This window comes from Polypterus senegalus, chromosome 15, assembly GCF_016835505.1.
Source record: "Polypterus senegalus isolate Bchr_013 chromosome 15, ASM1683550v1, whole genome shotgun sequence".
Classification (NCBI taxonomy): Eukaryota; Metazoa; Chordata; class Cladistia; order Polypteriformes; family Polypteridae; genus Polypterus; species Polypterus senegalus.
This window is the reverse complement of record NC_053168.1, coordinates 130,324,236-130,343,967: the sequence shown is the minus strand read 5'-3', so window position 1 is coordinate 130,343,967 and position 19,732 is coordinate 130,324,236. Positions and strand designations below refer to the sequence as shown.

At 43.2% G+C, this 19,732-nt stretch overlaps 1 protein-coding gene across 6 annotated transcripts in view; it reads right to left on the bottom strand.

Moving 5' to 3' along the window:
- Positions 1–19,732, bottom strand: part of LOC120515619 (carboxypeptidase Q-like) — a 522,111-nt gene that overhangs the window by 33,430 nt on the left and 468,949 nt on the right. For all 6 annotated transcript variants that reach the window (XM_039736745.1, XM_039736750.1, XM_039736744.1 and 3 more), the window contains one exon: positions 7,039–7,130. In XM_039736745.1, coding sequence (XP_039592679.1) covers positions 7,039–7,130 — 92 coding nt within the window. The remainder of the gene's footprint in view (positions 1–7,038; positions 7,131–19,732) is intronic.

Sequence of the window (19,732 nt, the reverse complement as noted above, 5' to 3'; positions counted from 1 at the left end):
GGTGGGTCCACTCGAGCTGCAGTCTCCATCAACCGACTCTCGTCCTATCTGCTCCTCTTCGGCTTCAGCTGAGACGCACCTAGCCGGCCCTCTGTCCTCCCGTATCGGGAGGGTTAACCTAAGCTCCCATGTTGAAGAAATAAATACATTATTAACTAAGAACCTCTTATGAAGTCAGAAATCACCCATAAAATCAGGCAGGAGGAAGCTTGTTCAGGTGTCTTTAGCCTCCTTAGCCTTAGACCTGAGAAAGTGTTAGTCCCGAGTGTCACTTGGGCAATACTACAGACGCGTCTCGCATAAGCGTCAGACCCACGGTTTACTCGGACTGTAAAAAAGTGCTAACAGCATCAGACCCGAGCGTCATTCAGGCAATGGTATAGACACATTCCGCGTAAGCCTTATACCCGAGGAGTTCTCGGACTGTAAAAAAGTGCTAACAGCATCAGACCTGAGCGTCATTCAGGCAATGGTATAGACCAGGGGTCCTCAATCCCAGTCCTGGAGAGCCGCAGTGGCTGCAGGTTTTTCTTCTGACCTGGTTGCTTAATTAGAAAGCAATTCTTGCCAATAAAGCACTAACAAGCTATGAAATTAAATTAACTCTGCTATGTCAGGTCATTCTCATATCCTAGATTTTCTTTCACTTTCTATCATGCAAATGATTTGAAGGCTAAAATGGACGAGTAATTCTCAGTCCTTCACTTTTTTTCTCTTCATTTTTCTTCCAAGTATTTAATTAAACCCAATAGTGCAGATAAATACACACAGGTGTAAATGTAAATAAGCTAAATGGAGAAATGCTGCTCTCTCTTGTCATTTGCATGTTACTGATAATAAGGAGCAATTAAAATAGCTGTTTAAGACAAAATTAAGCAATAAGGGCTCAAAATCACTAAAGTGAAGCAGAAGTGTTACTTTAGCAATAAGTGCTTTTTATTAAGCAACTGGGTTGGAGCAAAAACCTGCAGCCACTGCGGCTCTCCAGGACCGTGATTGAGGACCCCTGGTATAGACACATTACGCGTGAGCGTTAGACTTGAGGTTTACTCGGACTAGAAGACTGCTAACAGCATCAGACCCGAGGGTCACTCAGGCAACGGTATAGACACATTCCGCGTAAGCCTTATACCCGAGGAGTTCTCGGGCTGTAAAAGTGCTAACAGCTTCAGACCCGAGCGTCACTCAGGCAATGGTATAGACGCATGAGCGTTAGACTTGAGGTTTACTCAGGCTTTAAGAGTGGGAGTGCAGCTGGATGATAAATTGGACTGGACTGCCAATACTGATGCTCTGTGCAAGAGAGGACTGAGCCGACTATACTTCCTTAGAAGGCTGGCCTTCTTCTGCAATAAGATACTGCAGATGTTCTATCAGACGGTTGTGTCGAGTGCCCTCTTCTACACGGTGGTGTGCTGGGGAGGCAGCATAAAGAAGAGAGATGCCTCACACCTGGACAAACTGGTGAGGAAGGCAGGCTCTATTGTAGGCACGGAGCTGGACAGTTTGACATCCGTGGCAGAGCGACGGGCGCTGAGCAGACTCCTGTCAATCATGGAGAATCCACTGCATCCACTGAACAGGATCATCTCCAGACAGAGGAGCAGCTTCAGCGACAGACTGCTGTCACCGTCCTGCTTTACTGACAGACTGAGGAGACCCCACACTATGCCACTCTTCGATTCCACCCGTGGGGGTAAATGTTAACATTATACAAAGTTATTGTCTGTTGTACCTGCATTTTTTAACTTGCACTGCATTTTTATCACTATTTAATTAATATTGTTTTTATCAGTATGCTGCTGCTGGAGTATGTGAATTTCCACTTGGGGATTAATAAAGTCTATCTATCTATCCATCTATCTATCTATCTATCTAACAGTGTTACTGCCGGGCATTACTCGGGCAACAGTATAGCCATGTCTCAGTAAACGTCAGGCCCAAGTGTTAACCAGGCGTCTTTTTCTAGGCTCATAATGGCATCTCGTAAGAAACAGCTCTCATCAGCAGTGATGACGAAGTGAATCTGTCCTCAGGCAGTGAAATTGAAATGGACAGTAAAAGCGAAAGGGATTCTGGGAATCTGAACGGCCAGACAGACATATTCAGTGTGCTGTTCATATTAGTATTATTATTCATCATCATCATTATTATTATTTGTATCATTATCATACTTTCTACACTTCTGACTTTGTACTTTTAAGTTTTTTGCATGTTTTAGAGTAGATAGATGAGATGTAGTAAAAATGTCGTTTTTCCAGCCAAAAACTGCAACGCTTTTTATGTTTTTTTTTGAGAACAAATGTAGCTCTTCTCTTCCTGAGGAGGGAAACACTCCGTTGCAGAAGTCTGTTACAGAAGTTACAGTCTCGTATTTACAGTATGGATAACTGAATTTAGATAGCAGGGCTGAATTAACACTGACATCACATTCTGACACTTACTTTGATTGGTTCAATAGCTTACACGCCTAAATACACCGACATTAAAGTCTTATTTCGATACATTCTTGTCCAAGAAATAATCACCTAAGTTTAGCTCTTATCATTTTATGGGATTCCTATGTACGTCAAGTCTTTGGCTGGGTTTATACTTGACACCCAGGACGTTTATGTGTACGCATCATGGCTGCCATGCATTCCCAGTGCTTCTTTTGTCACGTTCTCTGAGCACGACATGTGCACGAATTGCAGTACCAGCAAAAATTTGAGTGGCGTGTGTGTTCAGGTTTTGGTGCGTGACGTCAGCATTGTTGTTTACTGTCAACACCTCCATAGTGACAGACACGTCAGAACAGCTGACATCCACTTGCCAGCTCAGTGGAAACGTGTAAGACGGAATGGAAGCAAATTCAAGACAGATACGTTCATGCAAAGCGGAAAACATCAGAGAATTCGGCTGTTGCAAGATAACGAAGGATCCAAGGTCAGTGTGTGTGCTTCGATGTCTGATGAATAGTTCCATGTGGTGAAGCAAATCATCAAAGTTAAATGCTGACATACGAAAGTATTCGTGGTGCTTTTCTTCATCCATTTCTTGCACAGGCGATATAACCATTGCATATTCCTCATCTTAATGGTGTGATACAATTGAAGGTCTCACTTTGCCATCTTCTGGGTCGCTGTTTACATCATATTTTGCAGCAGCATCAGAAAGCAAAGAATTTTTATCTTTAATGTCTTTTCTTCCCTCAACTTACAACTCTGCGAAACCGGACATTCTCTTTTCACCGTGATGATTTCTCGCACTGCCACCTGGTGGAATCTTCCAGATTTACATAAACTACGTGCACAAGTATAACCATTTCAATGCTTGCGCAGCAGCAGCGTCCTCAAGCGCTCGCGTCACGTAACATTAAGCATATCCAGGGCCTTACTGGGTAAATGACATCAGCCAGTTTTCTTAAACCCCCACCTAGGACATTTTTTCCTCTTCGTTGCTCGCACAACCTTTAGCCATTTCCCTAATAAGCTTGCTTAATCCTTTTTGCTAATTCTAAAATAAATGTTATATTTTAATATAGACAGGATAGCAAAACAGTTCAAATGCAACAACTAGACCACCAGAATAACTACATTACCCCTCGCTCTCCTTTACTTTCTGTCACACCCACTCTTCCAATAAAGCTCAGTAGAGAACCCCTTGGAGCTCCATTGCCTTTGCTCCCTTGTTGGGGTCCCTTGTCCTTGTCTGCCCATGCTTGCTCCACCAATCTTGCCTTGAAGCTCCCTCACCTTGTACTCCAACGTCTTCCCATACAGCTCATCCTCCACTGTTAAATATTAACGGGCACAGGTACGTAACTAAGCACCCCGGAATGCCAACGAGGCAACTGGCAAAAACGTGTGTGTTGTGAATTCATGATCTGTTGACCACCATATTCACACCTAATAGCTGCTCCACAATGCTATGACACACCTGTATGATGCCCACCGAGCTCACCAAACTGTTTTTTTTTTTTAATTTGCACCGTAATGGACCTCAAGTCATCACAAATCTACAGTCAGTAACAAAGTAAGACAAAGGGGAAAAATGTTTTCAGAAAGGTTTGCAAATTTATTAAAAATCAAAAACTGAAATCTCTCATTCATGCAAGTATTCAGACCCTTAATCCAGTATTTATTTGGGGATTTTTATGCACAACCATCTCTTGGGTTTACAGAGAATGCTCCGAAAATGGAAAATATCCAGCGAGCGGCAGTTCTCTGGGCGAAAATGCCTTGTTGATGCCAGAGGTCAGAGGAGAATGGCCAGACTGGTTTGAGCTGATAGAAATGCAACAGGAACTCAAATAAGAACTCGTTACAACCGAGGTATGCAGAAGAGCATCTCTGACCACACAACACGTTGAGCCTTGAAGCAGATGGGCTACAGCAGCAGGAGACCACACCGGGTGCCACTCCTGTCAGCTAAGAACAGGCAACTGAGGCTACACTTCACACGGGCTCACCAAAACTGGACAACAGAAGATTGGAAAAATGTTACCTGGTCTGATGAGTCTCAATTTAGGCTACAACATTTGGATAGTGGAAATGTTTCCAGCACCTTGTTGAATCTCTACCACAAAGAACTATGGAAGCCCTACGGGGTTGGAGAGGTGGCTCTGAGGCTAGGGATTTGCAATGGCAATCGGAAGGTTGCCGGTTCAAATCCTGTAAATGCCAAAAGTGACTTAACCTGCAATTGCTCCGTCCTGGGTTATGACATTAATCTGCATCCAGCCCTGCATGTACTGTAGGCCCTCCAACCTGCAGGGAAAAACCTGGAGGCTGGTGGCAGAATTGGCACTCCAGCTGCCATAAAAAATCTCACACTGTTCTGTTCCACCTGAACTAGTGTGGTGCTGAGGTGTCTCCTCTTGCATGGCTGCACTTGGGTCCTAATCTGGAATCCATAGTTGGTTTGTCATGTGGTGGGTGCAGCAATGTGCTCTATCAGTGTGTGCTCCTAACCTCTCTCTGAAGGGAAAAGGAGGTCCAACCAGGTACTAGCAATAATAAAGTAGCTGGTAAGTGTATATATATATATTTTTTTGCCCTCACCGTAACCTATCATCTACGGGTGAGGAGCGAAAGCTTTAGATTCATCAAAAATTTCAATCTCTGGTTTTTGGTGGATCTTGACGTTTTAGGGTCCCTTGATACTGAAAACATTGATATCTTGATGATGGGCATGTGTCTGTATGTCACAGCTTCCTGAGGACGGTCGAGAGCTAAAACGGCTGGATGGAAAAATGCCAAACTCGAAACTTAAGCCTGTTATGAGATGACGATGTGCTGATTCGTTTTTGAGGCAAATCGTGCAAGAGAGAGACGCACTCTAAAAGAACCCTCAAATACTGTATTGCTGCAATTAATTATGAAGTTTTCTCATCAATTGCTTTTGTAATGACCTATTTTATGATCAGAAAGATCAGCATTAAAGTGATAAATAATTACTGAAATATTATTGAACTAGATAGCGCTGCCCGCCGTTGTATACGGCGGTTTAAGAATAGGAACGGAAAACAGTGCATTGCCTTCGTCAACCGTTTGTGTCAAGAAATAACCCACTGATAGGATTGTTGCCTGTTGCCAGATCCCGGATTAGAGATGACGTTGTACAAAAACCCATCGACAGAGAAGATACTATCATTCATTTTATAACAAAGGCTTAGGAAACAACCGCTGCAGTATAACGAAAATAGCAAGGTGTATGGGAGGCTGCAGGCAGCATGGGGAAGGGTTTGGAAGAGGACGAATAGGAATCAAGAAATGCTGTGTTGGCTGCGTGTGGTCAGGACCGGTTATGAAGAGGAGCCGCAGGCAGCGTGGGGAAGGGTTTGGAAGAGGATGAATAGGAATCGAGAAATGTCGTGTCGGCTGCGTGTGGACGGGACCGGTTTTGAAGAGGAAGGAACGCGGTAATCCGAAGGAGGAATAGGAATCGAGAAAATCGGCGTGGGGGTGTATGGGAGGCTGCAGGCAGCGTGGGGAAGGGTTTGGAAAAGGACGAATAGGAATCGAGAAATGCCGTGTCAGCTTCTTGTGGGCGGGACCGGTTTTGAAGTGGAAGCAGGACGAACCAGAAGAGAAATATATATAAGAGATAGTTCAGGTAACTTGGTTCCTAGGGTGCAAAGCCTACTGACGCTCACATCCAATTATGTTTGATCACAGCTGTAACATCTAAAATGTTATTAAAGTAGACTGAGAATTTCTGAAGATATCGAATGCACTCAACAGAAAAAACTGAGCCTCCTAATGGACAGTAGGGAGCCACTTATGGCCCAGGATATCCTAATCTAAGGTAAGGGTCTCGAGGTGTGTAGACCTTCCAAATGTAAAATGCCCATAGAGGTCAATGGAGAACAATCTTTAAATGCTACTGGGATGGCGATACCCTTCTCAGCATTGAAGGACTGGAGCCTCCATAAGGTGGTTTCTCCCACCTCTTTAAGCCTGACCCATATAAGTGGCTGGACCTCTGAGTTTATGGATCAGACTGAGAAAATCTCCATTTAGCAGTTGGGGGTGAGATTTGGCCTCATGGCTTAGCTCCTCTGTGACCTCCTTTTGCACCAGACCTGAAACATATGGCGTGCTTAAGGACAGTCTGATAAAAGCCTCCGTTAATCACCTACAGTGCAATCCCTAGCCTCATGTGCCCGCATGACGAATGTTTCCCCTCTGGTTGTCTTCAGCTCACATTTTCTAGTTTTAATCATTTACAGTCTCTACCAGCCTGGGACAAAACTATATGGCTAATTAAACCAGGGTTTAAAATGGTCATCTGTCACAAATTCTTATAAAGAAACGTGTGGTGATGAAAAGCCCATCATGGTCCAACATTTGCTAATCGCAATACAGTTCATGGTGCTACTATAGAAAATAAGAAACTGTATTTAACAGGAATCATTGAACATTCACAAATCATACAATAAATACAATGTGGCTGGACTCCAAAAAAGATAAAGAAAAACACTTAAGTAAAAGATCAATGGAAGATCAAGTGTACCGAGTTAAAATTGAACTTCTAACAGTGTTATTAGAAAAGCACCTTGTGAAGCGCGAAGTACTGGCTTGCTCCAACGCCACCTTGCTCCTCACCGGTCCAAAGCACCAATCTTAGGGTTCTCTTGGGGCACAAACCTGTTAAGAATAAATAAAACATTATTAGCCCTTAAGATACAACATACAGACGTGGACAAATATGCTGGGCCCCTTACAGTTCATTGACCAAGAGTTGTATGCCCCCTGAAAAGTGACCAAACAAAAAGCAAGCATCCCATAAATACCTGCAGGCCTCTTACGTGTCATCGAGTAAAGCAAAGAGAGTGTGACAACAGATCAAATATCACTTATTCAACAGAGATATTCTAAAATGGCCCAGACATATTTGTTGTCACTCCTAGAAAATATCCGAAATAATAGAATTTGGGGGATTTTTTCAAATGAGCTGTTTACTCGGATTAATATCACACACGTCTTCAATCGTGCAGTCAGTCATTAAAATTTAAATGCAAAATTCTGTTTGGTGTCACACACTGACCATGGACCAGAGAAAACAAAGTAGATGTAGCAAGCCTACATAGTGCTAATGTGGGATTCACTTTCTCAGCTGCCATCATTATAATACAGGGACTGGATAATGATAAAGGAATATCCCTTCAGGCATTCTAGTCGACTGCTAAGTCTGAGAGGACCCCGTCGGGTAGGAATTCCAGCTGCCTAGGACAGGCGTCATGTTTTTATAATGACCAAAGCAGCAAGTGGGATGTTTTAGTGGGAAGCCTTTCTTTTTAAAGGAGTACAACTGACCAAGGGTGTAGGAGGAAGCAGCAAGGCAAGGAGCTCGGCTAGCTAAGCCTAGGAAGTTAGGGAGATCAAACTTCACCCAGGGATGTCTGCTATTTATGGAGTGGCCACCCAGAAGAAAGGAGACAGCAAAGTGAATCCTTGAGAAGATGCAAGGGTTTCATTATGTGGCTCAGTGGTTCTCCGGGATCTCCCATTGGCGAATCGGACTTGTTCTTAAATTCCTCAGGATAGCAAGAAAGCAGCCACATCCACCTGCTGTCCGTATTTTTCCCACATCATACAGTAAGAACTGTAAGACAGAATTCTTCATCGTTGCTCCCTGACTGGGCTTAATCATTCTCTTTCTGATTTTTTTTTCTTTTTACTTTGTCGTATACGAAGTATAGGGAAAGTATCGGAATTGTCCAAAATTTTGATTATGAGATTTTGATGACTCTCGATGTTTTCGGCCTCCCGGATTCCAAAAAATACCATTTTTTGAATTCTGTCTGTGTGTGTGTATAAACATGATAACTTGAGTACGCTTTCACTTAGGTCAACCAAATTTTGCATACTAGTATTAGGTACAAAATGTAGATTTCTATCAACTTTGGGCTCTTTCTGCTAACCGAAAGTGGTACTTTACCTTTTACTCATGCAGCTGCAGAGTCTGATTTATTCAACTTTATTTTTATAATAATTGTTCAATATATTATTCATTTGATTTGATTTGTTGTTGATGGTTCTTAGATGTACATAATATAAAAATATATGTCATCTCCATATCTGAGTATACGAGAAAGTGGAGGGGATTGAGTGTTTGGCCTTTTCCTGGGAAAAAAGGGGCTCAGAAAATGAGTACTCAGTCACCTTTTTATATACAATGTATAAATGCTGGATTCTGGATTGTAATACACTTACCTACCATCTGGGATTCTTTCAAATATTGGCCAGTGTGGAGGGGAGGAAGAGAGGTTGAGGACCGAATGTTTTTAATGCTGGTATATCTCTTGAACATTGTCCACTTCCCTCTTGGGTGGTGAAGTGTAGCGATAGCACCTGTGGCAAGCAGCTGGGGGTGGTATCCAGCTGGCATGCCCAGAAGGACCGGAAGAGGAACTATGTCTCCTCCGGACCACGAGAGGGCAGCCGCCCTGGATGGTATGGGGACCACGGGAACTGAGCTTGGAAGCTCAACCCTATAGGGGCCCATGGTCACCGCCAGGGGGCACCCGGATGCCTGAAGAGCCCTGGCCCTCAACACTTCCACCACACCTGGAGGTGCTGGGGGGGAAAAAGACCAGGGACATCCAGAGTGCTTCCGGGTGCGCAGCCGGTACTTCCACCACTCCAGGAAGGGCCGGCGGAAGTTCATCGGGAGGCACCTGGAGTACATCTGAGTGATTATAAAAGGGGCCACCTTCCTCCATTCGATGGCTGGAGTCAGGAACGGAGTAGATGAAGTCTTGGAGGAGAGGAGTGGAGGTGGGCCTGAAGAAAAGAGAGGCATTGTGAGGCCTGGACTTTGGGGGAGTTTTAGAGTTGTGTGTGGCACTTTATTCTGTATATATTGTAAATAAACGTGTGTTGGGTGATCTAACGATGTCTTCCTGTCTGTGTCCGGGCCAGTGTCCACACACCCCTTATAAAGCGATTGTTACAAAGAGAGTTGTCACAGGAGATCAGAAAGAAAATGTGAAAGGCACAGGCTAGAAGACCATCATCGCCAAGCAGCTTGATGTTCCTGTGCAAAAGTTATGAAGAAGTTTAAGGTCCATGGGACTGTAGCCAACCTCCCTGGACGTGGCCACAAGAAGAAAATCAATCCCAGAATGGGCAGAAGGACATTGAGAATGATAGATAAAAAAGCCAAGGAGAACTTCCAAAGAGATACAAGCTGAACACCAAGGTCAAGGTTCATCAGCGTCTGATCGTACCATCCATTGAGTGACAATGGGATCAACGGAAGACAACCCAGGAGGACTCCACTGTTGATAGAAAAGCATACAAAAGGCAGACTAGGATTTACTCAAAAGCATTTTGACAAGCCAAAGTGCTTCTGGGAGAATGTCCTTTGGACAAATGAGACAAAACTGGAGCTTTCTGGCAAGTCATATCAGCTCTGCGTACTCAGTCATAGAAAAGACTATCATTCCTGCTGTGAAATATGGAGGAGTCTTGCTTATGTTTTGGGGCTGCTTTGCTGCATCTGGCACGAGGTGCACTGAGTCTGTGTGGGGACTGTCAGGACATTCTGGAGTGAAACATCCTGCCATTGTCACAAAGTTCTGTCTTAGTCACAGGTCATGGTTAGTGACACAAACACACAGCTACAAACACCCAAGAATGGCTAAGAACAAAACATTGGACTACTCTGAAGTGGCCATCTATGAGCTCTGATTTGAGTCCATTCAAATATCCATGGAGAGAACTGAAACATGGCATCTGGGGAAGACCCCCTCAAACCTGACACAGCGGCAGCACTTTGCTCAGAACGGGTTGGCCAAACGACCTGTGGACAGGTGCACAGGTCTCATTGAGAAACTACATGTTTGCAGTGGTTACCTCAAAAGATTGTGCAATCAAATATTAGGTTAAGGGTCCCATCGATTTTGTCTATGACATTTTAATTTGTGTCATTATTTGAAATATTCTGCTGAATCAAAACTGTAAAGCAAAGTCTGATTTTGTTAAATACGGAAAAACCAATTATGGGTGCCAATTGCTTTTGTCAGATTGAAGTTTCCTTTTTATTTACAAGCCAGAGGTTAACAGTTATCCTCCCTCTTGTGGGGCTTTTTGATATATTTGTTGTTTTGCCAGTTCCTGCTATATGGGGGTCTGCTCTGGTTGAAGCCAGCAGATAGTGTTTGGGGCCTAGTTGAGCTTATGTGAGCCTTGTCTGGGCGAGTCAATCAAGGTCCAGGCCTGCTTCTTAGCTTATGCTTGGAGGTCTCACACCCTCTTTGCCTTGCTCAAGACTCCATTTCTTACAATATACTAGACAATAAATAAACATAACTATATTAACATAAATGGGCAGCTCGATGGTGTAGTGGTTGGGGTTCCTCCCACAGGCCAAAGACATGCAGGTTAGGTGGACTGGTGATGGTAAAACTGACCCCAGAATATGTGTGTGTGTGTGCGTGTCCATCCTGTGATGGACATGGCACACTGTCCAGGGGATGTCCTTGCCTTGTGCCATATGCTTTCTGGGATGGCTCCGGCCCTGCTGAGGATTATGCAAGCTTACAAAAACGGCATTGTATATTACTATAAATTACATAAAAAAACAAAAAGATATGAAAAAATAATATTTCAAAAACTAAAAACATAAACCAAAAGAGAAAACCAAACATAATCCAGGGAAATATAACACCATCCATACCAAGTAAGAATTTTGTTAACGAATTGGGAGAGCATGGGGGGGTCATGAGGTCACAGGAAAGGTGTGTGTGGTGCTCCCGATATCTTTGCAAAAGGATGAAGGTCCAAGTCTTTAGAGTCTTGGTGCTTCCTGTTTTGCTATATGGTTGTGAGACATGGACGCTATCCACTGACCTGAGATGAAGACTGGACTCCTTCGGTACTGTGTCTCTTCTGAGAATCCTTGGGTACCGCTGGTTTGACTTTGTGTTGAATGAGTGGTTGCTCACTGAGTCCCGAATGAGGCACATTACCTGCATTGTGAGGAAGCATCAGCTACGGCACTACGGCCATGTGGCGCGATTCCCCGAGGGTAATCTGGCTCACATGGTCCTCGTAGGGGATCCAAGTGGCTGGACCAGACCAAGTAGACACCCACATCACATATGGCTGCAGCAGATAGAGGGTGGGACTGGACCATGTGTTTGCCTGGGGGGTGGCCAACTGGGATCATGAGCTGTGTTATTGTGTACCTGCTACTATAAGAGATGCCCCTTCTGTCTCTGCTTTCAAATCCCTACTTCAGTCTAGCACACCCTGACTAGAGCTGCTGATTAACTGTACAGACTGCATCTCTGTTGTTAGTCATTAGCACTAAAACATACAGTTATGCTTGAAAGTTGTGAACCCTTTAGAATTTTGTATATTTCTGCATAAATATGAGCTAAAACATCATCAGGTTTTCACTCAAGTCCTAAAAGTAGATAAAGAGAAATCAGTTAAACAAATGAGACAAAAATATTATACTTGGTCATTTATTTATTGAGGAAAATGATCGAATATTACATATTTGTGAGTGGCAAAAGTATGTGAACCTCTAGGATGATCAGTTAGTTTGAAGGTGAAATTCGAGTCAATGGGATGGCAATCAGGTGTGAGTGGGCACCCTGTGTTATTTAAAGAACAAGGATCTATCAAAGTCTGCTCTTCACAACATGTTTGTGGAACTGTATCATGGCACGAACAAAAGAGATTTCTGAGGACCTCCGAAAAAGAGTTGTTGATGCTCATCAGGCTGGAAAAGGTTACAAAACCATCTCTAAAGAGTTTGGACTCCACCAATCCACAGTCAGACAGACTGTGTACAAACGGAGGAAATTCAAGACCATTGTTACCCTCCCCAGGAGTGGTCGACCAACAAAGATCACTCCAAGAGCAAGGCGTGTAATAGTCAGCAAGGTCACAAAGGACCCCAGGGTAACTTCTAAGCAACTGAAGGCCTCTCTCACATTGGCTAATGTTCATGTTCATGAGTCCACCATCAGGAGAACACTGAACAACAATGGTGTGCATGGCAGGGTTGCAAGGAGAAAGCCACTGCTCTCCAAAAAACATTGCTGCTCATCTGCAGTTTGCTAAAGATCACGTGGACAAACCAGAAGGCTATTGGAAGAATGTTTTGTGGACGGATGAGACCAAAATAGAACTTTTTGGTTTAAATGAAAAGCGTTATGTTTGGAGAAAGGAAAACACTGCATTCCAGCATAAGAACCTTATCCCATCTGTGAAACATGGTGGTGGTAGTATCATGGTTTGGGCCTGTTTTGCTGCATCTGGGCCAGGATGGCTTGCCTTCATTGATGGAACAATGAATTCTGAATTATATCAGAGAATTCTAAAGGAAAATGTCAGGACATCTGTCCATGAACTGAATCTCAAGAGAAGGTGGGTCATGCAGCAAGACAACGACCCTAAGCACACAAGTCGTTCTACCAAAGAATGGTTAAAGAAGAATAAAGTTAATGTTTTGGAATGGCCAAGTCAAAGTCCTGACCTTAATCCAATCGAAATGTTGTGGAAGGACCTGAAGCGAGCAGTTCATGTGAGGAAACCCACCAACATCCCAGAGTTGAAGCTGTTCTGTACGGAGGAATGGGCAAAAGCCGGTGTGCAGGAATGATCAAAAGTTACTGGAAACGTTTAGTTGCAGTTATTGCTGCAAAGGGGGGTCACACCAGATACTGAAAGCAAAGGTTCACATACTTTTGCCACTCACAAATATGTAATATTCGATCATTTTCCTTAATAAATAAATGACCAAGTATAATATTTTTGTCTCATTTGTTTAACTGGTTTCTCTTTATCTACTTTTAGGACTTGAGTGAAAATCTGATGATGTTTTAGATCATATTTATGCAGAAATATAGAAAATTCTAAAGGGTTCACAAATTTTCAAGCACAACTGTAAGTAAAACCTGTTCTGTTTCTCTTCTTGGTACTCAAATGTAACACCATCCATACTAAGTAAGAATGCGCTAAAGTGTGCCACTGGGCACATCTTACCATCCATTCACCTGAAGGCTCACTGATTCCCATAGGGGGGTGTCGGACCCCAACATCAAAGAAGACAAAGCAAAGTGTCTCTCTGAAGAGGATCCCATCCCCATCTTTAGCATTTCACTGTGTAGTTTTCTCCCCATTGCTCCAGTATCAGAAGGAAATGCCTCAGAAGGTTTCAGAGAGGCATTCTGAATTTACACAAATTTTGCAATAAGAATGTAAAAATTCAGCTGTGTCCTGCCAAGTGCGTCCTAAGCGGTAATGGACTTCACAACAAACAGACTCTGCAGATTTTCTGAGGATAAACTGAGGTTTGTGACCATCGGACTGTGACTGAGTTTCTGGCTATTTATTTTCCTCTATCTGTGTGAACCGTGGCAGTTTAGTGATATCATGCAGTTTCATGCCGAAGCCAATTTTTGATAAGTAACTTCCTTCTCAAAGAAAATGTGAAGAATACAAAAAAAGCAGCGCTAGTGGGGGGGTTTCTTCTCTCGCAGACATTAGGAGTAATGTCAGGTTTACATTTGACACTCTGTATGGCAAGTTAAAGAGCACAGCTGAAAAACATGGAGTGAGGCTTAACGTTTTGGGGGGCTAGACTCTGACCCATAACCCTCACCTGGATTAAGCCGACTGGATATTGGATGGATGAATTAAAAGCTCCGGATCTCACTTTTCCCTAAATCTATCCAGGCTCTTACCTCTGTAAGCTTCAAACGTCTTTTAATGGAGTACTTGATTCTTACTGCTGCTGTCTCACTGATCTACTCTCCATGGTCAGCTTGCTTCTCACTCCCTCACACTGCCACAGACACTTCTAAGCAAACACCACGCAAGGTGCGGCTTATCAATGTCTCTGCTTCCTGTTTGCATCAACTCACCCTCAGTACTCAAGGGTCCAGCTGCAGACCTCCGGAGCGCCGTAAATCAGGACTGCACGCTTATGTCTGAAGGTTTACATGGCACACACTACTTGACACTGTTGGTACCTGAGAGACAGTCGTGCTCCATGACACGCCCACTGTGAGACACACCTCCTCGACATTATTCACAAGTCAGATAACTCCTCCCACAAGCCAAATCTTAGCCACATTGTAAGAATGTTTGATGAAAACGGATAGCAAAGGTACGCTTTCAAACTGGGTTTGTGGAGAAAGGCACAAATGACCGGGTGTATCGCGTTACGTCCCTGTCGTATAATGCAAAGGTTCTATTCTGTTTCTCTTCTCGATTATCCATCACTGTCTGTCTCTGTTAAACATCAGGGACCAAAAAAAAAAGTGCATGCAAGAGCCTGCCTATTACTGTCCTACTCCTGCTGTGCTCTGCTGCACATGGGAACAACTTCCCCTTGTGCAAGCGTGTAATGTTCACCTTCAGTGCCATGTGTTGGGCTGCATTTTGAAATCAGTTACGTACTTTCAGTTTTAATAGCGTTTTTTAGCTTTTCTCTTTTATTATAATTAATCCACTATACATTGTTATCTATACTAATAAAAGGCAAAGCCCTCACTGACTGACTGACAGACTGACTGACTCATCACTAATTCTCCAACTTCCCATGTAGGTAGAAGGCTGAAATTTGGCAGGCGTATTCCTTACAACAACAACAACATTTATTTATATAGCACATTTTCATACAAAAAATGTAGTTTAAAGTGCTTTACATAATAAAGAATACAAGAATAAGAGAGACAGTAAGAGAATAAAATAAGTCAACATTAATTAACATAGAATAAGAGTAAGGTCTGATGGTCAGGGTGGACAGAAAAAACAAAAAAAAAACTCCAGACGTCTGGAGAAAAAAATAAAATCTGCAGGGATTCCAGGCCATGAGACCGCCCAGTCCCCTCTGGGCATTTTACCTCACATCAATGAAACAGTCCTCTTTGGATTTAGGGTTCTCACGGAAGGACTTGATGATGATGGTTACGTAAACTTCTGGTTTTTAGTCCATCAATGCTGGAGCGTCATGATGCTTTGAGTAGGTGGTTGGGGAACAGGCCACCACCACAAAGAAATCGGAAAAAGAAACAGAAGAGAGAGTTGGGGTCAGTACGGATTTTAGAGCCACCATGAATAGTTATTGTGATGAATTGAACATACAGAGTATCAGTATTAAGTTAAAGTGAAGTTATGAGAAGGCCAAGTTAAAGTAATGTGTTTTCAGCAGTGTTTTAAAGTGCTCTACTGTATTAGCCTGGTGAATTCCTATTGGCAGGCTATTCCAGATTTTAGGTGCATAACAGCAGAAGGCCGCCCGCCTCACCACTTCTTTTAAGTTTAGCTTTTGGAATTGTAAAGAGACATTCATTTGAGGGGGTGGTACGGTGGCGCAGTGGTAGCGCTGCTGCCTCGCAGTTAGGAGACCTGGGTTCGCTTCCCAGGTCCTCCCTGTGTGGAGTTTGCATGTTCTCCCCGTGTCTGCGTGGGTTTCCTCCGGGCACTCCGGTTTCCTCCCACAATCCAAAGACATGCAGGTTAGGTGGATTGGTGATTCTAAATTGGCCCTAGTGTGTGTTTGTGTGTGTCCTGTGGTGGGTTGACACCATGCCCAGGATTGGTTCCTGCCTTGTGCCCTGTGTTGGCTGGGATTGGCTCAGGCAGACCCCCGTGACCCTGTGTTCGGATTCAGCAGGTTGGAAAATGGATGGATGGATGGATTCATTTGAGGATCTAAGGTTACAATTTGGAATATAAGGTGTCAGACATTCCGATATATAAAAATTATTTAAGGCTTTATAAACCATAAGCAGAATTTTAAAGCCAATTCTGAAAGACACAGGTAACCAGTGTAGTGACATCAGCTTACTGCTTACTTACAAAAGTTAAGCAGGTTTTATTTCGAAATTCTACGCGTAACGGTCATAACCGGAACCTACTTACGTACATATATACGGCCATAGCCTGCAGCTCGGTCGCTGTGTGAGGCGGAGTTGCGTCCATCTTCATCACGCCTCCCATGTAATTGAGTGCCTGCCCATATAAAGCTGTCCGTCAGCATTACACAATTGAGAAGGCAGCAAAAGAATATGAAGCGAGTGACTCACTGCATGTTCATAAGTGCAGCTACTGCGGAAACAAAGCATACGGTGGAAAAAGTCAATGTCCAGCTAAAGGAAGTGTAAAAAATGTGGTAAATTGAATCACTTTGCTAAAGTTTGCAGGACTGGGAAAGGTAAACCCGTGCACGCAGTGTGTGATGTCTCAGATAAAGAGGAAGACGAGCTGTTTATTGATGCAGTAAGAAAGGAACAACCCTCTGAATCTGAACAAGCCTTTGTAGACATATCAATAGGAAAGCAAGGTGTAAAGCTTAAGTTTAAATGAAGTTCATAGACACGCTGCCCCTAAATATTCGCAAGTAAATCCACAACTTAATACCGGGAATGCCTGTTAAACATCTTAGATTCACGAGTACCGATTTGGGTAGTGAACACTTCGATGAATGAAACCTGTTATCGTTACAACGGTTCACTAACACGGAATATAACTTGAACACAACACATCCTCCAAATACAAACCTGATTGAAAGAAATAATGATAATCAAATCCTTGATGACAGCAACACTCATAACAGTGACAAAACAATTACACTGACAATCATGTTACGTTATTTTTAAAATGTATCCTTTTCTTTTTCATAACTTCTTTAACACACTACTTCTCTGCTGTGAAGTGCAGGTATTTTGCTAGTATATACTAACAAAAGACAAAGCCCTCACTGACTCACTCACTCACTCACTCACTGACTGACTCATCACTAATTCTCCAACTTCCCGTGTAGGTAGAAGGCTGAAATTTGACAGGGTCATTCCTTACATCTTACTTACAAAAGTTAAACAGGTTTCATTTCAAAATTCTACGCGTAACGGTCATAACTGAATCCTACTTACGTACATATATATGTCCATAGCCTGCAGCTCGGTCGCCGTGTAAGGCGGCGTTGCGTCTCCCATCCCCACGCCTCCCACATAACTGACTGCCTGCCTATATAAGGCCGTCCGTCACTCCTGTCTCTTCATTCCCTTCCTTGCTTCGCCATGGTATTCACGTCTCACTTCTGATAACTGCAGCCTTTTTAATTAAACCACAGCTTCCCTGGTGTTTTATTGTTCGTTTATTATGATTATAGTTATTGTATAGATATTTTAGACTTAGTTTACTGTTCAGGTACCCATTTCCTTTATCATTCCAACCCCCATTACCATGTCTATCGAGGTGATCACCATCGATCAAAGAACTGTCACTTACCGAGTGGTTTCCATGCCCAGAGATGGCACCTACCTTTTCCATTCTCTTTGTTACATATTGCACGGCCATATCAGGCTCACTCTTGATATCCGGAGGAACATTGTGTCTTATGTACTGAATGACTGGGACAGGTTCAAGGTGTGGACTGATGACGGTACAGGAGATAATTAGACTACACAGGAGCACTAGAAGAGTGAAATGCTTAAGCCCTTCATCTATGGTTCTGAATGTGAGTTGATGGCTGCCGCTGAATTGTTCGGTTGTCGCTTTCAAGTGTACCGAAATGGCCAAATATTTTACACCTTTGGACAACCGCCAATGCCTCTTAAACGTTAATTCACAGGTGACGATTTGAGTAATGGACACTTTGATGTTTATGAATGTTTCAACTCTCAAAAGCTGGATGCCAAGTTATCGATGAAACCGGTTGTATGCTTACAACGCTTGACAGATGCCGAATGTCACTTCAACACAATAAGTCCTGCAAATACTAACGTAATTGAAATTTCGTGACGCTGCCGCCAAATACTTGCAGAAAAATCCACAAGTTCATAGAGACGCTGCCGCTAAATATTCGCAGGCAAATCCACAACTTAATACCGGGAATGCCTGTTAAACATCTTAGACTCACGAGTAGCGATTTGGGTGGTGAACACTTCGATGAATGAAACCTCTTATCTTTACAACGGTTGACAAACATGGAATGTAACTTCAACACAACACATCCTCCAAATACGAACCTGATTGAAAGAAATGATGATAATCAAATCCTTGATGACAGCAACACTCATAACAGTCACAAAACAATTACATTGACAATCATGTTACGTTATTTTTATAATGTTTCCCTTTTGTTTTCATAACTTCTTTAACACATTACTTCTCCGCTGCGAAGCGCGGGTATTTTGCTAGGGGCTGATATAAACGTAAGCGTGTGGTGTTGGAATTGTCACATACAATTGAAATTATTAAACGTTTATGAAATGGAGAAAGTGCTTCAAGTGTTGCTTCAATTTACGGAGTAGGAAGAACAACAGTGAATGATATAAAGCGTAGTGCCAACAAAATCGACCAATGTGTCAAAAATGGAAACCACTGACGGGAATGTTATTCTGTGTTAATGTTAATGTTCTTCTGTATTGCAATTTTCTTTTTAAATTCTGTTATATTATGTTTTGTTAATACATTGTGACGTGCAGGTAGCTTGTGATGCGCTGTCGGGGATCAGAATGTGTGTAATGCTGTAAGTGATGGGACTGGCTGAAGGGGCTTCTGTTCTGCGAGGGGCGGACATGAGTGGCAGGAGATCAACTGATTGGTAAGGAAAGCTTTCTCTTATTGTTTTGGCGGTGTGCTCCGTAACCTAGATAATGGAGTATAAGACAGAGCACTATTTGTTACAGAACAAAGACTTCAGGTAAAATGTAGAAAACTCCAGTACCTCCGATTTGTGCTTTCTTATTACGCTGGTTATTACAGTATTATATGTATGAATTCATTTTGTTAACGGATTGGGAGAGCATGCGGGGTCATGAGGTCGCTGAAAGGGGGTGTGTGGTGCTCTTAATATCCCTGAAAAAGGATGAAGGTCCAAGTCTTTAGAGTCCTGGTGCTTCCTGTTTTGCTATATGGTTGTGAGACATGGACGCTATCCAGTGACCTGAGATGAAGACTGTGTCTCTTCTGAGAATCCTTGGGTACCGCTGGTTTGACTTTGGGATGAATGAGCGATTGTTAACAGAGTCCCGAATGAGGCACATTACCTGCATTGTCAGTTACGTCACTACGGCCATGTGGCGCGATTCCCCAAAGGTGATCCGGCTCACAGGGTCCTCACTGTAGGGGATACAAGTGGCTGGGCCACCCATATCACATAAGGCTGCAGAAGATAGATGGTCATTTCCAGAGGGTGGGGCTGGACCATGTGTTTGCCTATGGGCAGTTGCCAACAGGGATCCTGTGCTGTTTCTTGACTTTAAAATTCTGCTTAT